The 19,433-nt window shown below is 44.7% G+C and overlaps 2 protein-coding genes across 3 annotated transcripts in view; both read left to right on the top strand.

Moving 5' to 3' along the window:
- Positions 1-9,695, top strand: part of TTL (tubulin tyrosine ligase) — a 38,611-nt gene extending 28,916 nt beyond the window's left edge. The window contains exons 6-7 of one of the 2 annotated variants that reach the window (XM_027033736.2): positions 3,120-3,263; positions 6,216-9,695. In XM_027033736.2, coding sequence (XP_026889537.1) covers positions 3,120-3,263; positions 6,216-6,330 — 259 coding nt within the window. In that variant the 3' untranslated portion in view covers positions 6,331-9,695. The remainder of the gene's footprint in view (positions 1-3,119; positions 3,264-6,215) is intronic. The other variant, XM_027033738.2, reaches the window with a different exon arrangement.
- Positions 9,696-17,990: 8,295 nt separating this feature from the next.
- Positions 17,991-19,433, top strand: part of POLR1B (RNA polymerase I subunit B) — a 28,344-nt gene continuing 26,901 nt past the window's right edge. Inside the window, exon 1 of the mRNA XM_015073396.3 lies at positions 17,991-18,275. Within this exon, the coding sequence (XP_014928882.1) occupies positions 18,099-18,275 (177 nt within the window). The 5' untranslated portion in view covers positions 17,991-18,098. The remainder of the gene's footprint in view (positions 18,276-19,433) is intronic.

Raw genomic sequence — 19,433 nt, 5'->3', positions numbered from 1 at the left:
AGATTTCCTATTTTAGGCAAAAGATTTATTAGATATTTGTTATACCACCACCACCATCACCACTCCCCCATTGTTCTGTACAGTTCAGAGAGTGCTGCTACTTTGGTGCTATAAATGCTCCCAGCAGCTCTTACACGTGTATGTGTGTGGTTTTTTCCCCCTGCTAGCCTCCCCCTAACTTCCCACTCCTGCTGAAAAAAGATGTACTGTATAAAGTCTCCAATGATGAAAAAAATTCTTTAAAGTGAATTATTAATCTTGAGCTTCCAGCAAACTAAAAAAATATTTAATTTTGATTTGCTTCTGGCTCTCGGTTTTTCCTTTATCTGAGCATGTTTCTTTAACTTTGTTGGGGTTCTTTCTTTTCTTTCCTTCTTTCCCTTTCTTTCTTTCTTTCTTTCTTTCTTTCTTTCTTTCTTTCTATCATGAACATCTATTAAATTTAAATGTTTTCTTAATTATAATATTGGAAAGGATATTTTAATTAAACAAAAGTTAGGGGCGCCTGGGTGGCTCAGACACTTAAGCGTCCAGCTTTGGCTCAGGTCATGATCTCTTGGTTTGTGAGTTTGTGAGTCCCACATAGGGCTCTCTGCTGTCAGTGCAGAGTCCGCTTTGGGTCTTCTGACTCCCTTGCTCTCTACCCCTCCCCCTCTCACGCATGGGCAAGCGCGTCCACGTGTGCACACGCTCTTTCCCTCTCTCTTTCTCTCTCAAAAATAAACAAACATTTGGGGTACATGGGTGGCTAAGTTGGTTAAGCGTCCAACTTTGGCTCAGGTCATGATCTTCTGATTCGTGAGTTCCAGCCCTGCATCAGGCTCTGTGCTGACCGCTCAGAGCCTGGAGCCTGCTTTGAATTCTGTGTTTCCCTCTCTCTCTGCCCTTCCCTGACTCACGCTCTGTCCCTGTCTCTCAAAAATGAATTAAAATGTCTAAAAAAAATTTTTTTTAATAAAATAAGGGGCGTCTGGGTGGCTCAGTCAGTTGATAGTCCAACTGTTGGTTTCAGCTCAGGTCATGATCTCATGGTTCATGGCATTGGACCACACCTTGGCCTGTGCTAACAGCACAAAGCCTGCTTGAAATTCTCTCTCTCCCTCTCTCCCTTTGTCCCTCCTCTGCTTGCTCTCTCTCTCTCAAAAAAATAAACTCGGGGCGCCTGGGTGGCTCAGTCGGTTAAGCATCCGACTTTGGCTCAGGTCATGATCTCGTGGTCCGTGAGTTCGAGTCCCGCATCAGGCTCTGTGCTGACAGCTCAGAGCCTGGAGCCTGCTTCACATTCTGTGTCTCCCTCTCTCTCTGACCCTCCCCCATTCATGCTGTCTCTCCCTGTCTCAAAAATAAATAAATGTTAAAAAAAAAAATTAAAAAAAATAAATAAATAAACTGAAAGAAAAAATAAAATAAAAATAAAACAAAATGTCATGTGTAAAAATGTTTAAAAAAAGTTAAGGGTATTCTTTCATAGTAGAGATAAAGATACAGAAAAAAATGTGACATGTGCCTTACCAGTGTAGGTTAAAAATGAATGAGAGAAGAAAATTTTATTCCAGTGGTTGTTAAATGGCTAACTGACCAAAATTATATTTAAAGGTTTAAATATATGCATAGAAATATTTTCCTTTTCAGGGGGAGAAAAAGTAAGTTGACACTTGGAGAGGGTCGAGATGGAGGGAGGTCGGGGGAGCAAGACCCCGGCTCCAAGTTCACAGAGGTCCCAGTTCGTTCGTTCTTTCTTTCTTTCTTTTCTTTTTTTTTTTTTTAGAGGTCCCTGTTCTTTAATGTCATTAGTCACAAACTACCTGTACAGATACATTATGGAGTCAGTCACATGGAAGCCAATTTCTTTATTTTTCCTTCTAAACATACAGTTGTGTAGGAGGAAAGCCATTCCTGGTAATCTTAGAGTTGTCATAACACATTTTATTACTAGAATAGATATTTTGCCCCAACATTCAGTTGAGGGAAAAATCAGGGAAGGTCTTCATAAAACAGAAATAGCATAGGTTGTCTGGGATGGTTATTCTGGAAAACAGTGATTTATTATTCATAGGTTCTTTATAAATTATTTCATTGAACTATCCCAGCACTAGGGCTAGGTATTATTTTTACCCCTTCCTTTATGGATAAAGAAATCAAAGCTTGGCCCAGAGAGGTTAAAAAAAAACTTGTTCCAAATTTTGGCCTTAGCCCACTGACCTTAGATCTCATGTACTTACTCATTTTCTGAGATTGACTTTGAACTTTTTTGTGTTTGTGTTTTTTCCCAATTTTTTTGAACAGTAGTGGTGTTCATAATAATTCTATTTTCTATTTCAATATTTAAATCTTTTAATTAGTAATAATTTGGCATTAGAACTGGAGCTAGTGGAAGAAATGAATGAGGCCAGCTTCACTGCAAATTCTGCCCTTCACCAAATGGTAGTCCATTTCTTTCATATGGCAAAAATGCGTGGGAGTGTTTTATTTATTACAAACAAATATGGCAGCAGCCCTACTGTTGGAGGAATCCACCTATCCACGGGCCACGGTGACTCAGTGCTGTGGTAGGAAAGCAGCCCCTACCTGTAAGAACAGGACTGCAGAGTTTTCTAACAAATAGCTTGATAAGTAGTATTGTCTTGAATAATCTGTTGGTAACAAATTTAAAAGAGAGAATTGGGGCACCCGACTGTCTCAGTGGAGTGTGCCGCTCTTGATCTCTGGGTTGTGAGTTCGAGCTGGGTGTTGGGTGTAGAGATTACCTAAAAATAAAGTCTCACGGCACCTGGGCGGTTCATTTGGTTAAGCGTCCGACTTCGTCTCAGGTCATGATCTCACTGCTCGTGAGTTTGAGCCCTGTGTCAGGCTCTGTGCTGATAGCTCAGAGCCTGGAGCCTGCTTTGGATTCTGTGTCTCCCTCTCTCTCTGTCCCTGCCCTGCTTGCTCACTCACCCTCTTTCTCTTCCTCTCTCAAAAATAAATAAAACATTTAAAAAAATTTTTAATAAAATGAAAATTAAGTCAAAGTGGATTTTTATCAGCACTTTTGATATAAAATCATCCAAGTATGTCTTCTGTGTTCCTTCTCCCTCAACCAACCCGTTCTCAGCGAGCTCTCCCACTCTGCCCCACAGAAGCTGCCTCATGAGCGTGGAGCCCGCCATCAGCACCAGGCACCTCCCTTACCAGAGCTTCCAGCTCTTTGGCTTTGACTTCATGGTGGACGAGGAGCTGAAGGTCTGGCTCATTGAGGTCAACGGCGCCCCAGCTTGTGCCCAGTAAGCCTGAACACCCCTGCATTTTAACAAATGGGAAGTTGGTTCCACAGTAGGAATAGCCTATCTTGGCAAGGTAGTGAGTTCCCATTACCAAAGTGTTCAAGTGTAGACCATGTAACTGCTGTCAGGGAGGGTATCCTTTGGCCGGACCCTGGCTGGCGGGGGTCAGGGGGCTTTGCTGAGTCAGTCCTTCCTAATTCCCCCATGTGTGTTGAGCAGTAGTCTGTGCTCAAGTGGGTGGTAGTTGCTATGAAAGTTTCAACAAAGCTAAAAAACTGCCAGAGGAGACCCTCTTGTGTGACCAGTTCAGGGAGCAGGTCCTGTGAGTGGACCGGGACGGTGATGACCAAGAAATCGAGGGGCTCCCTGGGCAAGAAGTGTTCTGAGAAGGCATTGTAGGCACAGTGGAGCTAGAAATGGTATGTAAGAGAAGAGTGTCACATGCACCAAGGGGAGGAGGGGAGAGCCTTCAGAAGGGGGACATAGCATCCAGTGGAACCAAGCCCCATGCCAGGCGCTATGGGAGTTGCACAGATGAACAGAATGTGCCCTCAAAAGCATGATGGAGGCCTTAGATGCAAGGGAAAGTCAGACGGATCTTATCCTCATATGCTGCTGGTTTTTCTAAAGATTCACTTTCATCAGGTCGAAACCCCTCCGTGGTTCCCCACATCCATGTCCTGGAGGAGTTGAGGTGATCTTCCTCCACAGGTTTAGGAGAAAGTCCCAAACCTACAAGCGGCAGTATTAACACACAAGTAGCTCTTTCATTAGGAGCCAGGCCTTTGCCACGCGCTCAGTGGCTGCGACATGGCGGGTGTGATTCGTCTTGTTCGGCACTCCCTTCAGCCAACCAGTACTCTTAGTACCCCCCAACTCGCCAGGCCCCGTACTGGGCCCTGAGTCACAGTCATGAGCAGAGATGCAGACCCTGCCCTTAGAGAGACTGCGGGCATGACAGAGGACCAGACAAATACAGATTACAAGCTGGGACATTTTATCCTTGGTAAAGGATGTGAACGGTAATATCATTGAGCAAAGGGCTGCTGTTGAGGGGTGGTGTTTGGAACTGAGTTGGAAGGAGGAAGGAGAGGTGAGCAGACTGAAGCAAGGGGGAGAGCAGGCTGGCTCACATCTTCTCTTCACCAGATCCACCTCAGCCTGCCCGTTTTCCCCTGTCCTTGCAGTAAAGGTTCTGTCCTCCCTCGTGCTCTGTGCCCTATCCCCACTCCTGTCCTACATCCCCTGGCCTTCCTCATTCACAGTATCATCCTTTCTCCCCCTTCAGGGTGTGGTTCCCATCAGCACGTGGGTGTACAGCAGATTTCCACAACTGTCAGAAAAGAGCCCTCCCCTAATGCCATGTCCTGCTCCAGAGACGACTCCTCCCCACTCGGGTCAGAGCCAAACTTCTAGAAAGCAGCGCCTGCTCAGGCCGTCTCCTCTTCCTCTGCCCTCATGCATGCCGTGGATCATTCTGGGCTGGATGCTGTCCCCTCCATCCCATAGAAACTGCTCTAAGGTCCCCAGCCGAGTCCACGTTGCCAAGTCCAGCAGCCCCTTTCTGTCTGCACTTCCCTGAGCCTCTCGGCAATGTTTGAGGCAGCTGCTCACACCTTGCTGAGACGCTCTTCTGTTGTGGCTTCAGGCACACTCTGTACCGGGAGGGTTTGCCTGAGGAGGGGTGGGCAAGATTGGCCCCCTGTTCCTCATCGCCCTGGCTCTTTGTCTTCTCTATTACGCTTTCTCTGAATGTGATCTTATTCAACTTCATAATTTTAAAACCACCAAATTGCATCACAGCCAAAGTTCCAGACCAGTGTCTGCACCGGCCTGCCCACCATCCTGCAAGGATGTCTGTGGCTGTCCGAGAGGCACCCCTTGCCCCAGGCTCGCCCGTCCCCATGAATGACCACCTCCCCTCTGCACAGAATCTAAGCTGGAATCCTGACCCAAATCTGGCCTCCTTCTCTCTATTACCCTCAGATTCTGGCTTGAGGCTTGTCAGCTTGGCCTCCAGCCTTGGCAGTCCCCTGCCGTCCACCTCCCCTGCCGTCCACCTCCCCTGCCCTCGCTCTCCCACAGGTCATCCTCCATCACCGTGGACGCTTTTGCCAAGAGCCTCCAACAGGGACCTCCTCTTCTGCTCTTGCCCCTGTAAAACCCACTCTCCGTGCACACTGCTCCTTCCATGGGCGCTGCCCCTCTTTTTCCCCTCTCCCAACATGTTCTCTCTTTCTCTCCTCCTCTCCCCTTCCCTGTTTTCCCCCTCCTTCTGCCTTTTTGGGTCTGTCTCTCCTCTCCTCCATCCTCTTTTCTAAATTTTTAAAAGTGTTTATACTTATTTTTGAGAGAGAGACAGAACATGAGCAGGGAAGGGGCAGAGAGAAAGGCAGAGACACAGAATCCAAAGCAGGCTCCGGGCTCTGAGCTGTCAGCACAGAGCTCAACACGGGCCTCAAGCTTGTGAACCGCAAGATCATGACCTGAGCCGAAGTCAGACACTTAACTGACTGAGCCACTCAGCCCCCACCCCCGTCATCCACTGTTTGTCTGACTTCACTCGTTCTCCAGATCTTGGCTTAGCTGTCACTCCTGGGTGACTCCTTAGCTGTCTTTCCTGGAGTTTCCTCAGCCACACAGAGAGGGGGCAGTATACCCACTGCAGACAGGCCAGATGAAAGACTTGCCCTTGAAAATTGCCCGTCTTTCCTGCCGGTGAGAGCAGGAGCTGTTTGTCTGTTCACCTGAGACCTTCTAGAAATGTTTGTTAACGGGGTGCTTTATCTTCATGCCATGCCTCGTGCAGCATTCGTATGTACGGTGGAAACCAGTTTTATAAATTTGGTCCCGAGATGGAACATCTAGGGCAGGTCCTGGTGATAAACATCATGACTTTTCATGTGCATTTTGATGAACATCTTCAGTGATATTTCTAAAAACCCGTTTCAGGAAGCTCTATGCAGAACTGTGCCAGGGCATCGTGGACATAGCCATATCCAGTGTCTTCCCGCCCCCAGACGTGGAGCCACAGCACGTCCAGCCGGCCGCGTTCATCAAGCTGTGACCCAGGGAGGCGCCCAGAGCTGCCTCAGAAGAAGCATGAGCTCCTGCTCCAGGGGAAGGTGAAAGGTCAGGATCGCTCGTTCCCAAGCCAGAACTGGAGAAAGAGAGGCAACCGGCCAAGCCATGATGGAAGAGAGAGCATGAGAAAAAAAGGCGACTTCCCCGAAGAGTGGTTGCTCAGGGGTTCCCAGGTGGCGCTCGCAGCACTGCTGTCGAGATGTGAAAACCGCGGCAAACTTCTCTGAGGGGAGAGTACAATATTCTTCTAAGGGGAAAAGACAGGGACTTGATTATTTTATGTTCTCGTTCTTTAAAAAAAAAAAAAAAAAAAAAAATCCAATTTTTATCCTAAGGCAGCATTGTGAGCAGCGCCTGTCCTCCCTGGGGATCGAGACTGTTGGACCTTTGGTTGGTGTCTTTCCACCTGCTGCAGCCTTAGTGCCTTAGCTCTATGCCCAGCTGCAACCCTTTTGTTTGGGACAGGGATCGGATGTGATAGCTTTCGGGAAGTGGCCGATGTGTTCCCCGCCCATCCCTCTCCACAGCACCCTGCCCGTGGGAGTCTGGACAAGCATGCACCAACAGTCCTTGGTTCCGTGCTAGGCGCCACCTCGCGGCAAAGGGGGTTTTCCTCACCACGTTCCTGATGGCGTTTGGTCAGTCACCTGTCAGGGTTGCTGTGGGCTGGGCACCAAAACGGCAAATGCTGCTCTCGATCTGCTCTGTGCATGTTTTAGAAACCAAACAGCAAGTTTGCCACAACATAAGCATCAAATAAGCATGAGAGAGAAAAAAACACGATGTCTTGCTTTACTTAATAGTTGGGTATGGTGGATCTTTGAAATATGATGATTCTCAGTTATCTTGGTTTTAACCAGAACTCTACATGCACTTTTGCAAAGTTCCCTTTTGTTCTCTTTTTGTTGTTGTTGTTGTTGTTGTTGTTGTTATTGTTGTTGCTGTTTTAACCCCTCTAGGGGGCAGGAGAGTAGAATTCCACATACACCCCACCGCCGCCACCAGGTGGCACTGCCCCAGACCCAGGCGGCTTTCCTCCATTGTCTTGCTCTCCAAGCACCTCCTGCAGGAGCTGGAAGAGGTTTTGTTCCAGGGTTTTGTTCTTTTCTCTGCTTCTGCCTCTTGACATCAGGGTGAGGCTCCGAACGAGTGTATGTCTGGCCTGGGAAAGACATGGTTTCAGAGCTCCACAGAGCATCTTATAGGTCAACAAATGTGTCCTATTAGGTGTAGTTTCCATTTACTGGATCAAATATTCTGTAGATTTTTCAGGAGGCTGCATCAGTACCAGTGGGAAGAACAAGATGCTACTTGCCTTCAGTGTGAGCTGACTGAACAGGTCCTCCATAGAGTGTGCTGGGAACCACAGCAGGCCCCCTGTCTAATACATGCTGTGTTCTTCTTGCGTGTATATATGTGCTCCATTATTCTTTCTACTTGTCACCAGACAACAGTTCTGTAGTCAGGGAGACTTTTAAAAAGAGAAAAGAGAGCAACGCCTCCTCAAACATGATGAGATGTGGGAGCTTACAGTGAAGAAAGGAATATTTCATAGATGCAGCAGTGGGTGTAGGATGTGATGGCATTATGTCGGGGTGAAGGAGAAGGGCCCAGCTGGTTTAGCTTTTCTGTGAATTTGGAATTACAAGACAAAAGCCCAGGTGGTTACCCAGAAAACAGATAATGAGGTTTGCATCCAGAGCAAAATAAAACAGTTAGTGGTGGAGGTCAGTCTTGGAGGCCCAGCACTGTTGGGTTAGTGTCTAGAAAGTCTAAGTGTCTGAGTCCTTGGGAGGTCTCTGTGGACTGGTTTTGGGGAAAGCATGGAGGTTTCCGTAGTGCTATCACATGTGAACGCAGATTTGTAGCAATCTTTTCGACCCAAATTAAAGGGACATTTGAGAGTTTTCCAGCGCTTATAGTGACAGAGCTAAGAATAGATGTTGGAAGTTCATGGATCTTGATGGATTTTCTAAGAAATTTAAATCAGTAGCATATACGTGAGGGAAGTAAGGCTTTAAAAAGAAGGTTCTGCTTCATTCCTCACATGGTTTCAAATAAGTATCTGTTTTATGCATTTATTTTCAATCAAGTGGGATGGTTGCCTCTGAACTGTTCCATACCCTTCCATGATATCCTTGGCACAGATGGTTATGCCTCGCTCTTCAGTTAGTCTTTATATGTGCAGTCCGAGTACATTTCGCCAGTTGCTGGGGGAGGAGGTGTTCTTTATTTGGAGATGATTCCAGTCTTGGTGGTGTCATTTAGCTGCACAGTGTGAGATGAACTCGTTAACCTCACTGTGCCTTAGTTTCTTATCTCATGGAAGAAATTGTTGCCTGACCCAGGGACTACCTCAAGGGCGTTTAGTGAGGACAGGTGAAATTAGGAAGACTCGAGAACCTGTAGTACCAAGGTTCTCAGTGTTGACGGTATGCTGGACTCACTGGGGAAGCTTTTAAAAAATGTTGGTGTCTACACCCTCCCCCTCTCTCCCACCTCTGACCAATCGAATCCAAACGTCAGGCATCAGTATGCTCTGAGATGCCTTCAACCACTGCTTGAGAAGGAAAGACAAATGCATTATTACCTTAGAATAATCAGATAAGGCCTAGGACTTTTTTTTTTAAAGTTCCTTTTGGAAGGACAGGCATTTCTTTAAGAATGACCATGTTGTTGCCCTGATACAGGCAACTGCTGTCTAAGCACGTTCTCTTTTTGCTTCCTGTCCCAGCATTTGTAAACGCAAATGTGCTTTCATTTACTCACAGTTTGTGAAGCCCTGACAACAAATGTAAACAGACAGGAATTTATAAATCTTTTAAATATGTGTTAAGATTATTAACGCTTGAGAGAAAAGCCCCTTCCCTCACACTTAACTCCTGGCATAATCCTAAACTCGATTTTACCCAGAACATTGAAGTGCCTCCGTGTCTGTAGGATACAGTGGAGCAGGTGCCGGCATACTTCCCAGCTGACTTGATGTTTCAAACTAGTGCCTCAGGATCATTATCTCAGACTTAGCAGTGCTGGAAATGTATGGGATCCACGGAATCCGCAAGCAGCGGTGAAGCTCCCAGAGGGTGTTTTCATTGACAGCCAAGGTTGTGTCCAGCACGTGTGGACCCAGCCCTGTTGTGGGCGTGGGGGGGACTCTACTAGAGAAGACAAGGTGCCAGAGTTAGGTTTCCTGCAGCATGTGGCGGCTGTGGCGAAAATGCAGTGACACACTTGTCTCTGATCCTGAACACAGAATCTGTACCTAAGAGGAAATTACTTCTGAAAATAAGGTGATTTTATGAATGTTTAAAATTCCCAGAGCATTAAAGTAAAGTAATATTTCAAGTATTTTTGTGCCCTTGGGTTCTATCATCTTATTGTGGTTGTTGACTGTCCTAGGAGAGCACTGGCTATTTAAATCCATGACTTCGTTACTCAGAGGTAGACAGACTTTTTTTGGAAAGGGTCAGATTAGTAAATATTCTAGGCTTTGCAAACCAAACAGGTTCTTTGTTGCATATTCTTTTCTTTTTAACCAACTCTTTAAAAATTTAAAACAGAGGCATCTGGGTGGCTCAGATGGGTAAGCGTCTGACTCTTGATCTCAGCTCAGGTCTTGATCTCGGGGTCATGAGTTCAAGCCCCGCATTGGGCTACATGCTGGTCATGGAGCCTACTTTTAAATTATTTTTATTTTTATTTCTTTTTTTTAGTACACACAAACACAAGCCAGATGTGGCCATTATTTGCTGACCCCAGCATGTTACTGAATACATAAGCCAACAGATTGTCTTTTGAAAGTGTAATGAGCTCCTCTAGGGTGAAGCATTGGAACAATTTCCACAGCCAAAATCCGGTCCATGTCTTACATGTCTTGTATATTGTCTGAATCATGATGCAGATTGCCAGATGAGTCCCATGGTTGTGAGAAGGGAGGAGGTAGAGGGGCTTTCTGAAAGGATTCTACAATCAGCCAGAAGGCCATGAAGTCTTTACTAAGACTTTACTAAGACCAGGTATATGGTAAGTCTTGCACACCTCTGGCAGTTAGTGTCATTTATGTAAACTATAGTTAACTTGTGACTTCATGCATGATGAGGCTGAATGCTCTGGACATCTTTCCCATATATGGCTGCTTTCACTCCATAAACACACTTCTGACACAGAGAAAGGGCCTTCCATAAATGCAAACCCTGGCTGGTTAAGCACTCCAAACAAGTTTCTGATATGCTATATAACACATACCCACTAGACACCATGTAGATTGCACAGGCAGGGTGCAGGGACAAGTACACATGGACCCGAGCAGGAAACTATTTAGGATCCTGAGAGTGGACAGGTTCAAAGCTTGTGGAGGACTTTTCTTGGAGGCTGGTCCTGCTTGCTGTCAGTAGCTGCCCCTTCTTAAAGAAGATGGGGTTATCCCATTAGCCCCAGAGGTTCAGTGATATTTTAAAGATGTCTTCCCCAAAGCATCCCCAAAGGCAGATTGAGTGTTGCTGTCCTCTGAAAATTGTCTCTCCATGAAAGCAATGGGAACACTGGCAGAAACTGTCTGGAAGTTAACCAAAGGTTTGCAACAATCCAGAAATATTTATTAAAGAAAAATGGTTGCACTTTGGTAAGAACAGCAAGTTTTGTGATGTTTTAAATTGCTCTATTTTCATCCCCCTTTTCCTAGCTCCATGGTAGCCTTGGAAATGAAAAGCCCCACAATCATGGTGAAACCCAGGAGTTTAGCAATGATGGGAGGGTACAGAATGGGGTTGGAGCTCCTCCAAAGCTCCTTTCCCAGTGAATTGTCATTATTTGACCTGTCTGGCAGTTCCATCTAAGTCCTTATCTCAGGGCTTGTCTTTGACATTTCTCAAAGTGTGCCCAGTGTAAACAACCTTTTCCCTGGGTGAGTTTGTTAAAAATAATCAGCAGCAATTATTTAGCACCTCAATTTCCTGAGTAGACTACACGAGTTGGAACAAACAACAAGCCAACCAAAAAACTTAGAAGGAAAAGGTGAGGAATGAGATGTCCATTGGAAGTTGTGAAAAGTTTCTGAAGACTATAGAAGGCCACACACATGTATAGGGCTCTGTGCATGCCTGGGGAGACCTAAATTGCCTCAGCTTATATGACCAGGAGGATCTTCAGAAGCAGGAAGGATTAATGCAGAGCTGTAAACTGCCTTCCTGGGCATGGAGGCATGCCCAATACACACACACACACACACACACACACACACACACACACAACCCCTTGGCAAAGGCTGGGAGACTTACTAGTCCAAGTGTTTAAGGAAATCTGTCAATCATTAGTTAACCACTAAGCTAACAGCAGAGACTTCACTGGCCACACATCAAAGAATATAGCCTTTACAGAATTATTTCAGGAAACTCTAAAGAATAAACAGCAACTATAAGCCCTGCAGAGGATAGAGTATCTGGCTTCCAAAGTTGCCCCATTATATTATTAAAATTTTCCGATATTCAACCCAAATTATGGGGCATGCAAAGAAATAAGAAAGTATGGCCCATGGAAGGAAAAGGCAATCAGTAGAAACCATCCCTGAGGAAGCCCAGGCATTGGTCTTATACACAAGACTATCTAAAATGTTTAAAGAACTGAAAGAATGATGAGAATGATGTGTCAGCAGAGAGAGAATATCATTAAAGAGATACAAATTGTTTTTTGTTTTTTTTTTAAATTTTTTTCCACGTTTTTTAAATTTATTTTTGGGACACAGAGAGACAGACCATGAACGGGGGAGGGGCAGAGAGAGAGGGAGACACAGAATCGGAAACAGGCTCCAGGTTCTGAGCCATCAGCCCAGAGCCTGACGTGGGGCTCGAACTCACGGACCGCGAGATCGTGACCTGGCTGAAGTCAGACGCTCAACCGACTGCACCACCCAGGCGCCCCTACAAATTGTTTTTTAAATAGAACCTGGTAGGAATTTTGACATTAAAGAGTGCATTAGCGCAAATGAAAAATTCAGTGGAGGTGTTCAAAGGCAGGTTTGAGCTGGCAAAAGGAAGAATCAGTGAATCTGAAATCAATCAAGATCATCCAGTCTGAGGAACGAAAAGAATGAAGAAAAATGAACAGTGCTCCAGATATGTATATGTTTACCAACATATATATAACAAGAATCCTAGAAGAGAGGAGAGAAAGAGGCAGAAATCATATTGAAAGAAATTGCAGCCCAAAACTTTCCACTTTGATGAAAAACATTAAATGCATCCAAGAATGAACGCCTGGGTGGCTCAGTCAGCCAAGTGTCTAACTTTTTTTTTTTTAATTTTTAAATGTTTATTTTTGAGAGAGAGAGAGACAAAGGTGGGCAGGGGAGGGTCAGAGAGAGAGGGAGACACAGAATCTGAAATAGGATCCAGGCTCTGAGCTGTCAGCACAGAACCTGACATGGGGCTCAAACTCATGAACCATGAGATCATGACCTGAGCTGAAGTTGGATGCTTAACCAACTGAGCCACCCAGGTGCCCCCCAAGTGTCCAACTCTTGATTTTGGCTTGGGTCATGATCTCAGGGTCATGGGATCAAGCCCCACATTGGGCTCCATGCTGACTGAGGAGCCTGCTTAAGACTCTGTCCCTCTCCCTCCGCCCCTCTCCCCCATTCATATATGTGCTCTCTCTCTCTCAAATAAAAAATAAATTAAAAAAATTTTAAATGCATCCAAGAAGTCCAACAAACTCTAAGTGGGACAGACTCAAAGAGATCTACACCAAGACACATCAACCACTGAGAAAATAACTTTAAATATACAGTAAAAGAGACAAGGGACCTAAAACGTACCCTAGAAAATATCTATTTAACAAAAAAGGCAATAATGAAGAAATAGGGGAAGTAGATATAGAGCATATAGAAAACAAATAGCAAAATTACAGACATAAATCCTACCTTCTCAGTAATTTCATTAAATATAAATGGATTAAATACTACGACCAAAAAAGCAGAGACTGGCAAAATAAATAACAAATCAACCATAATCCAACTTTATATTATCTACAAGAGACACAGTTTAGATGCAAAGATACAAATAAGTGAAAGTAAAAATATGGGAACTATGTTTTTTGCATGGGAATTATGCAAATAGTAGCTCAAAGAGAGCTTGAGTGACCATAGTAATATTAGACAAAATAGACTTTAAGAAAAAAAATTGTTACTACAGGCAAAGAAGGACATTTATAATGGTTAAGAGATCAATCCATCAAGCAGGTATAACAGTTATAAAAATATGCACCTAGCAACAGAACCCCAAGAAACATGAAGCAAAAACTGGCAGAATTGAAGAGAGAAATAGTTCAACAATATTTGGAATAGTTGGAATAGTTCCAACAATAGTTGGAATTTTCAACCCCTCATTTTCAGTAACTGAAAAGCAAGTCAGATCACCAAGGAAATAGAAAACACTGTAAACCAACTAGATCTAAGAAATATCTATAGATGATAATTCCACCCAACAAAGTAAAATACACATTCTTCTCAAGTGCACATGGAACATTCTCTGGAATAAACCATATGGTATACCATAAAGCCTCAGTAAATTAAAAAATTGTTGAAATTAGGGGCCCTGTCTGGCTCAGTCAGTGGAATGTGCTACTCTTGATCTTGGGGTAATGGGTTTGAATCACACTTTGGATGTAGATATTGCTTTTAAGAAAAATTTTAAGAAAAATAAAAATTACTGAAATAATACATATGTTCTCTGACTACAATGGAATAAAATTAGAAATTGTTAACAAAGAAATTTGGGAAAATCACAAATATGTGGGAATTAAAAACAGTCCTAAGTAACCATGGATCAAAGAAGTAACAAGGAAAATTAAAAAGTACTTTGAGATAAATGAAAATGGAAACACAACATACTAATACTTATGAAACTCAGCTAAAGTCATGCCTAAAGGGGGATTTATATTTTTTAATGACCATATTTAAAAAATATCTCAAATTGGGATGCAGAAAAGAGGATCTCTTATGCATTGCTAGTGGGAATGCAAACTGGTGCAGCCACTCTGGAAAAAAGTATGGACGTTCCTCAAAAAATTAAAAATAGAACTACCCTATGACCCAGCAATTGTACTACTAGGCATTTATCCAAGGGATACAGGTATCCTGTTTCGAAGGGGCACATGCACCCAAATGTTTATAGCAGCACTATCAACAATAATAGCCAAAGTATGGAAAGAGCCCAAGTGTCCATCGATGGATGAATGGATAAAGAAGAGGTGGTATATATATACAATGGAGTATTACTTGGCAATAAAAAAGAATGAAATCCTGACATTTGCAACTACATGGATGGAACTAGAGGGTATTATGCTAGAGAGGGTATTTGTCAGAGAAAGACAAATATATGACTTCACTCATATGAGGACTTTAAGACACAGAACAGATGAACATAGGGAAGGGAAGCAAAAATAATATAAAAACAGGGAGGGGGACAAAACATAAGAGACTCTTAAACATGGAGAACAAACAGAAGGCTACTGGAGGGGTTGTGGGAGGAGGGATGGTCTAAATGGGTATGGGGCATTAAGGAATCTACTCCTGAAATCGTTGTTGCACTATATGCTAACTAATTTGGATGTAAATTAAAAAAAATAAAACTAAAAAAAAATATCTCAAATCAGGGCACCTGGGTGGCTCAGTATATTAAGTGTCCAACTTTGGCTCAAGTCATAATCTTACAGTTGGTGAGTTCAAGCTCCACATCTGGCTCTCTGCTGTCAACGCAGAGCCCAATTTGGAGCCTCTGTCCCCTTCTGTTTCTGCCCCTACTCCACTCTCTATCAAAAATAAATAAACATTGGGGCACCTGGGTGGCTCAGTCGGTTAAGCGTCCGACTTCGGCTCAGGTCATGATCTCGCGGTCCGTGAGTTCGAGCCCCGCGTCGGGCTCTGTGCTGACAGCTCAGAGCCTGGAGCCTGTTTCGGATTCTGTGTCTCCCTCTCTCTGACCCTCCCCCGTTCATGCTCTGTCTCTCTCTGTCTCAAAAATAAATAAATGTTAAAAAAAGAAAAAAAGAAAAAAGAAAAATAAACATTAAAAAAAAAAAAGATATGTCTCAGGGACCTGGGTGGCTCAGTCGGTTAGGTGTGCAACTCTTGATTTCGGCTCAGGTCATGATCTCACAGTTTGTAAGGTTGAGCCCCAAGTGGGGCTTGAGCTGGTGGTGTGGAACCTGCTTGGAATTCTCAATAAACTAACTTCTACCTTAAGAAATTAGAAAAAGAAAGAAATTAGAAAAAGAAGAGTTTAAATACAAAGCAATAATAAAGATGAGAGTAGAATTAAATGATATAGAGAATAGAAAAACAAATGAGACCTTTTCAAAACAAATGAAAATGTATGAGACCAAAAGCACAAACTTTGAAGATGGTCCTTCAAAAAGATCAACAAAATTGACAAAGCATTAGCTAGACCAAGAAAAAAAAAATAATGAACTCAGGTTACTAAAATAAGGAACAAAAAGGAGACATTCCTAAAGCACAGATAAAAAGGGATTAGGAGGATCTATGAATGATTTTATGCCAACAAACAGATAACCTACATGAAATTCACACATTTCTAAAAAGACACAAAACTGATGAACCTGACTCAGGAAGATAAAATCTGAACAGACCTAACAAGTAGATTGAATTAATAATAATAAATCTTTTCACAGAGAAAAGCCCAGTAACAGATAGCTTCAGTGTTGAATTCTAAGTGTTAAAAATGTAATGCATCCATACAATGGATTCTTAGTCATGAAAGAAATGAACTATTAAAAGGTGCTGTAACATGGATAATCCTTGAAAGCAGTGGAGAGATAGGATGATCAACCCTTTTAAAACTTGTATTCTAAAGAGACTTGGTAGTTGAAGAGAGACAAGTGATCAGTGAGTTATTTTGTTGTTTTGTTTTGTGTAACAGCTTTTCCAGCAAATTTGTATGCTGATGCAAATGGTTGCCCCAGCAATAATCTCCTCCTTCTCTGGCCTTCTAGGAGTCCTTGACTAGGGGAGAGGAAATGAAGGAGAGTTTTCCTTAAAAGGAGCAGAGATAGTAAAGGGGGAGAAGACAGAACTTAGGTTACAGCTGCACACATCTTGGTAGGTTTAGGTGTCAACATAGAAACAGAAGGTAACTTAAAAAAAAAACAAACTTTTTTTTAACGTTTATTCATTTTTGAGAGACAGAGCCTGAGCGGGGAAGGGGCAGAGAGAGAGGGAGACATAGAATCCAAAGCAGGCTCCAGGTTCTGAGCTGTCAGCACAGAGCCAGTGCGGGGCTCGAACTCACAAACTTCAAGATCATGACGTAAGCCAAAGTCGGATGCTCAACCAACTGAGCCACGCAGGTGCCTTAAACGGTAACTTTTAAAAGTGATGTAGGAATGAAAACAACCAGCTGACCTAGGTAAAGGTGAAATGGACAGGAGGGATGGATTCCCAAGGGGCAGGAGGACATTTTTAGGAGGTGGATTAATTCATTATCTTAATTGTGATGGTATTGCAGGATTTTTTTTTTACCACAATACCCAGGATTCATAGTCCTGCCGCTTTGAAGAATGAAGAGGTGGAGGGGTGCCTGGGTGGCTCACTCGGTTGAGTGCTTTCCCTTCCCTCTTGTTCCTTCTCAGATTCTACCCTTATTGGCTTCATAGGTCTAGGTGCTGGGTTGTCCATTCCTGATTGGCTCCTCTACGTTGTATGAGGGGTGGTCTATGGCCATACTTAGGTCTTTTGTCAAATTCCTGAGGGAAACCTGAGGGGGAGTAGGTAGGCTCTGTTACTTTTCTTAAGAAGAACCTCATGCCTGAGGGTGTTGCTGTGGTCAGACACTCCCAGCATTGTTCCAAAATATGTGTTTTTCCCCCCTGAGGGACCTCAGGCCCTAATCTTTCCCTTTCCGCCTACTGAATCCTATCTTCTATCGTAATGGCCTCATGGGTTGTACACATAGGTCAAAACTTAACGTTTACACTTGAAATGTATTTTATGTCAATTGTGTCGCAATACAGAATACAACTGTTACACACACACACACACACACACACACACACACACACACACACACAAAGTTGAGAAACAACTGCAGGCATTGCTTGATAAACCCATATTCTGGGCTGGTAAGGGATTCATAGCACTCATAGAAACTTAAAGCTGGACGTCTCCTTGGACCTCCCCTTGGATGTACGGCCTCCTCCTCCCCGCAGGCCTCGGATCTAGATGTGGAGAGGGGGTCGAGAGGGCAGAGCACTCCTTCCCATTCACTGTGAAGAGTCTTCACGACTTCAGAGTTGGGTAGAGACAGCAGTCTGGTGCCCAACATCTGCTTTTTTCCTGAAGCCAAGGTCAGCATCAGGCATCAGCCTCAGAAAACGATCAAGGAGAACAGGAAGGGAATGAATCTCTGATGACAGCTCTCCTCCGGGCCTAATCATCAGTGCGAATTTACGTTGAACAGATCACACGCTGAATTGGGCTCAGAGGTAGCATGAAGCCGGCTTCTGCCTTCCTTCCCGCGGAAGGGGCAATGGGTGGGGAGACCACATTTTGGCTCCGTACAGCTTTATCCCGGCCCGTTCACTCCAAGGTTTAGGTTTCAAGTCGGCGCAGGAAAATCGAAGGGCCAAGGCCGGCGGAACCAGAAGAACTACATTTCCCAGCAGGCCGTGGGCACCGGGGCGCCTGCCGTTCTTCCCGGCGCGTGCGGAGCCGTCGCTGGCGCCCGGTGTGCAGGAGGACGCATGGATCCCGCCGGCCGGTGGCAGAGCCTGCCCAAGGGGCCCAGCTTAAAGCATTTGACTGACCCGTCTTATGGGATCCCGCGGGAGCAGCAAAAGCCAGCGTTGCAGGAACTGACGCGGGCGCACGTCGAGTCCTTCAACTATGCTGTGCGCGAGGGCCTCAGCCACGCGGTGCAGGTGAGCGCGGCGTCCTTCCAGGCTGCAGTCGCTCTGCGATCTCCGGTGCCACTTGCTCCGACGAGGCCCCAGATGAGGCGAAACTCGAGGCGGGCACAGGAGAAGGACCCCGCGGGCTGGACTGGGGCGGGGTGGGTGGGAGGATGCTTGTGTGGCGAGGGGTGCGGGATAGATCCAAGATGCTGGGGTAAGTGGGGCAGTGGCCTTGGGTAGGGTTCCCAGAGAGATGGCTGGAAGATCACAGTATAATCCCAAATAGTTCTCCCAGATCGTGCCAGGCTCGGCGGGGGGCCTGGCACTTGTAGTCTAGTCGACTGGGGGAGTACTAGATGTATTTGTGATTTCTGGATTTCTTTGTGGTTGGAACCTTAGTGTTTTGTAGCCAGTGTCTGCATGCGTGAGAGTGAGGAAGGCGCTATGCTATGGTGGGTGTGCCATTCACACCGCACATGCTTTCATGTCACTGAAGTTTTACCTCTCCGAAACTTACCTGAAAAGGTTCTGAACCTATTTGTACATAGACTGTACGTGTGAGGTCATCCTTCCACGGTGTTCTTCTTAGCTTTAAAGGGAGAAACTACTGGGCACCTGCTCTGAATTAGGTGGGTGTTGAGGAAGATATAAATGAGGCCTGAAAGCGAGACTGAGTAGTAGTGACACTTATTCAACATTAAGTGATTTGATCTAAAGGATACGGTAGCAGAGTTCAAATGAAGATGGTGGGGGAAGGTCTCATTTGGTTAGCATCGTCAGCGTCTCCCAGGCAGTGGGCTCTGAGGGTGCCAGTAATACATAGACTGGAAGTTGTCAAACTTTTTGGTCCCAGGACCCCCTTCCACTCTTAAAATTTTTGAGGGGTCCTAAAGAGCTTTGTTTATCAGTATTTACTCTATTAGAAATTAAAATTGAGAAAATTTTAAAATATGAATTCATTTAAAAGATAAACCAATGATATATTAACATTTTTATTAAAAATATTTTTGGAGATGGGGCGCCTGGGTGGCGCAGTCGGTTAAGCGTCCGACTTCAGCTCAGGTCACGATCTTGCGGTCCGTGAGTTCGAGCCCTGCGTCAGGCTCTGGGCTGATGGCTCAGAGCCTGGAGCCTGTTTCCGATTCTGTGTCTCCCTCTCTCTCTGCCCCTCCCCCGTTCATGCTC

Source organism: Acinonyx jubatus, chromosome A3, assembly GCF_027475565.1.
Source record: "Acinonyx jubatus isolate Ajub_Pintada_27869175 chromosome A3, VMU_Ajub_asm_v1.0, whole genome shotgun sequence".
Classification (NCBI taxonomy): Eukaryota; Metazoa; Chordata; class Mammalia; order Carnivora; family Felidae; genus Acinonyx; species Acinonyx jubatus.
The sequence above is the reverse complement of the archived record's forward strand: the minus strand, read 5'-3'. Positions and strand labels throughout refer to the sequence as shown.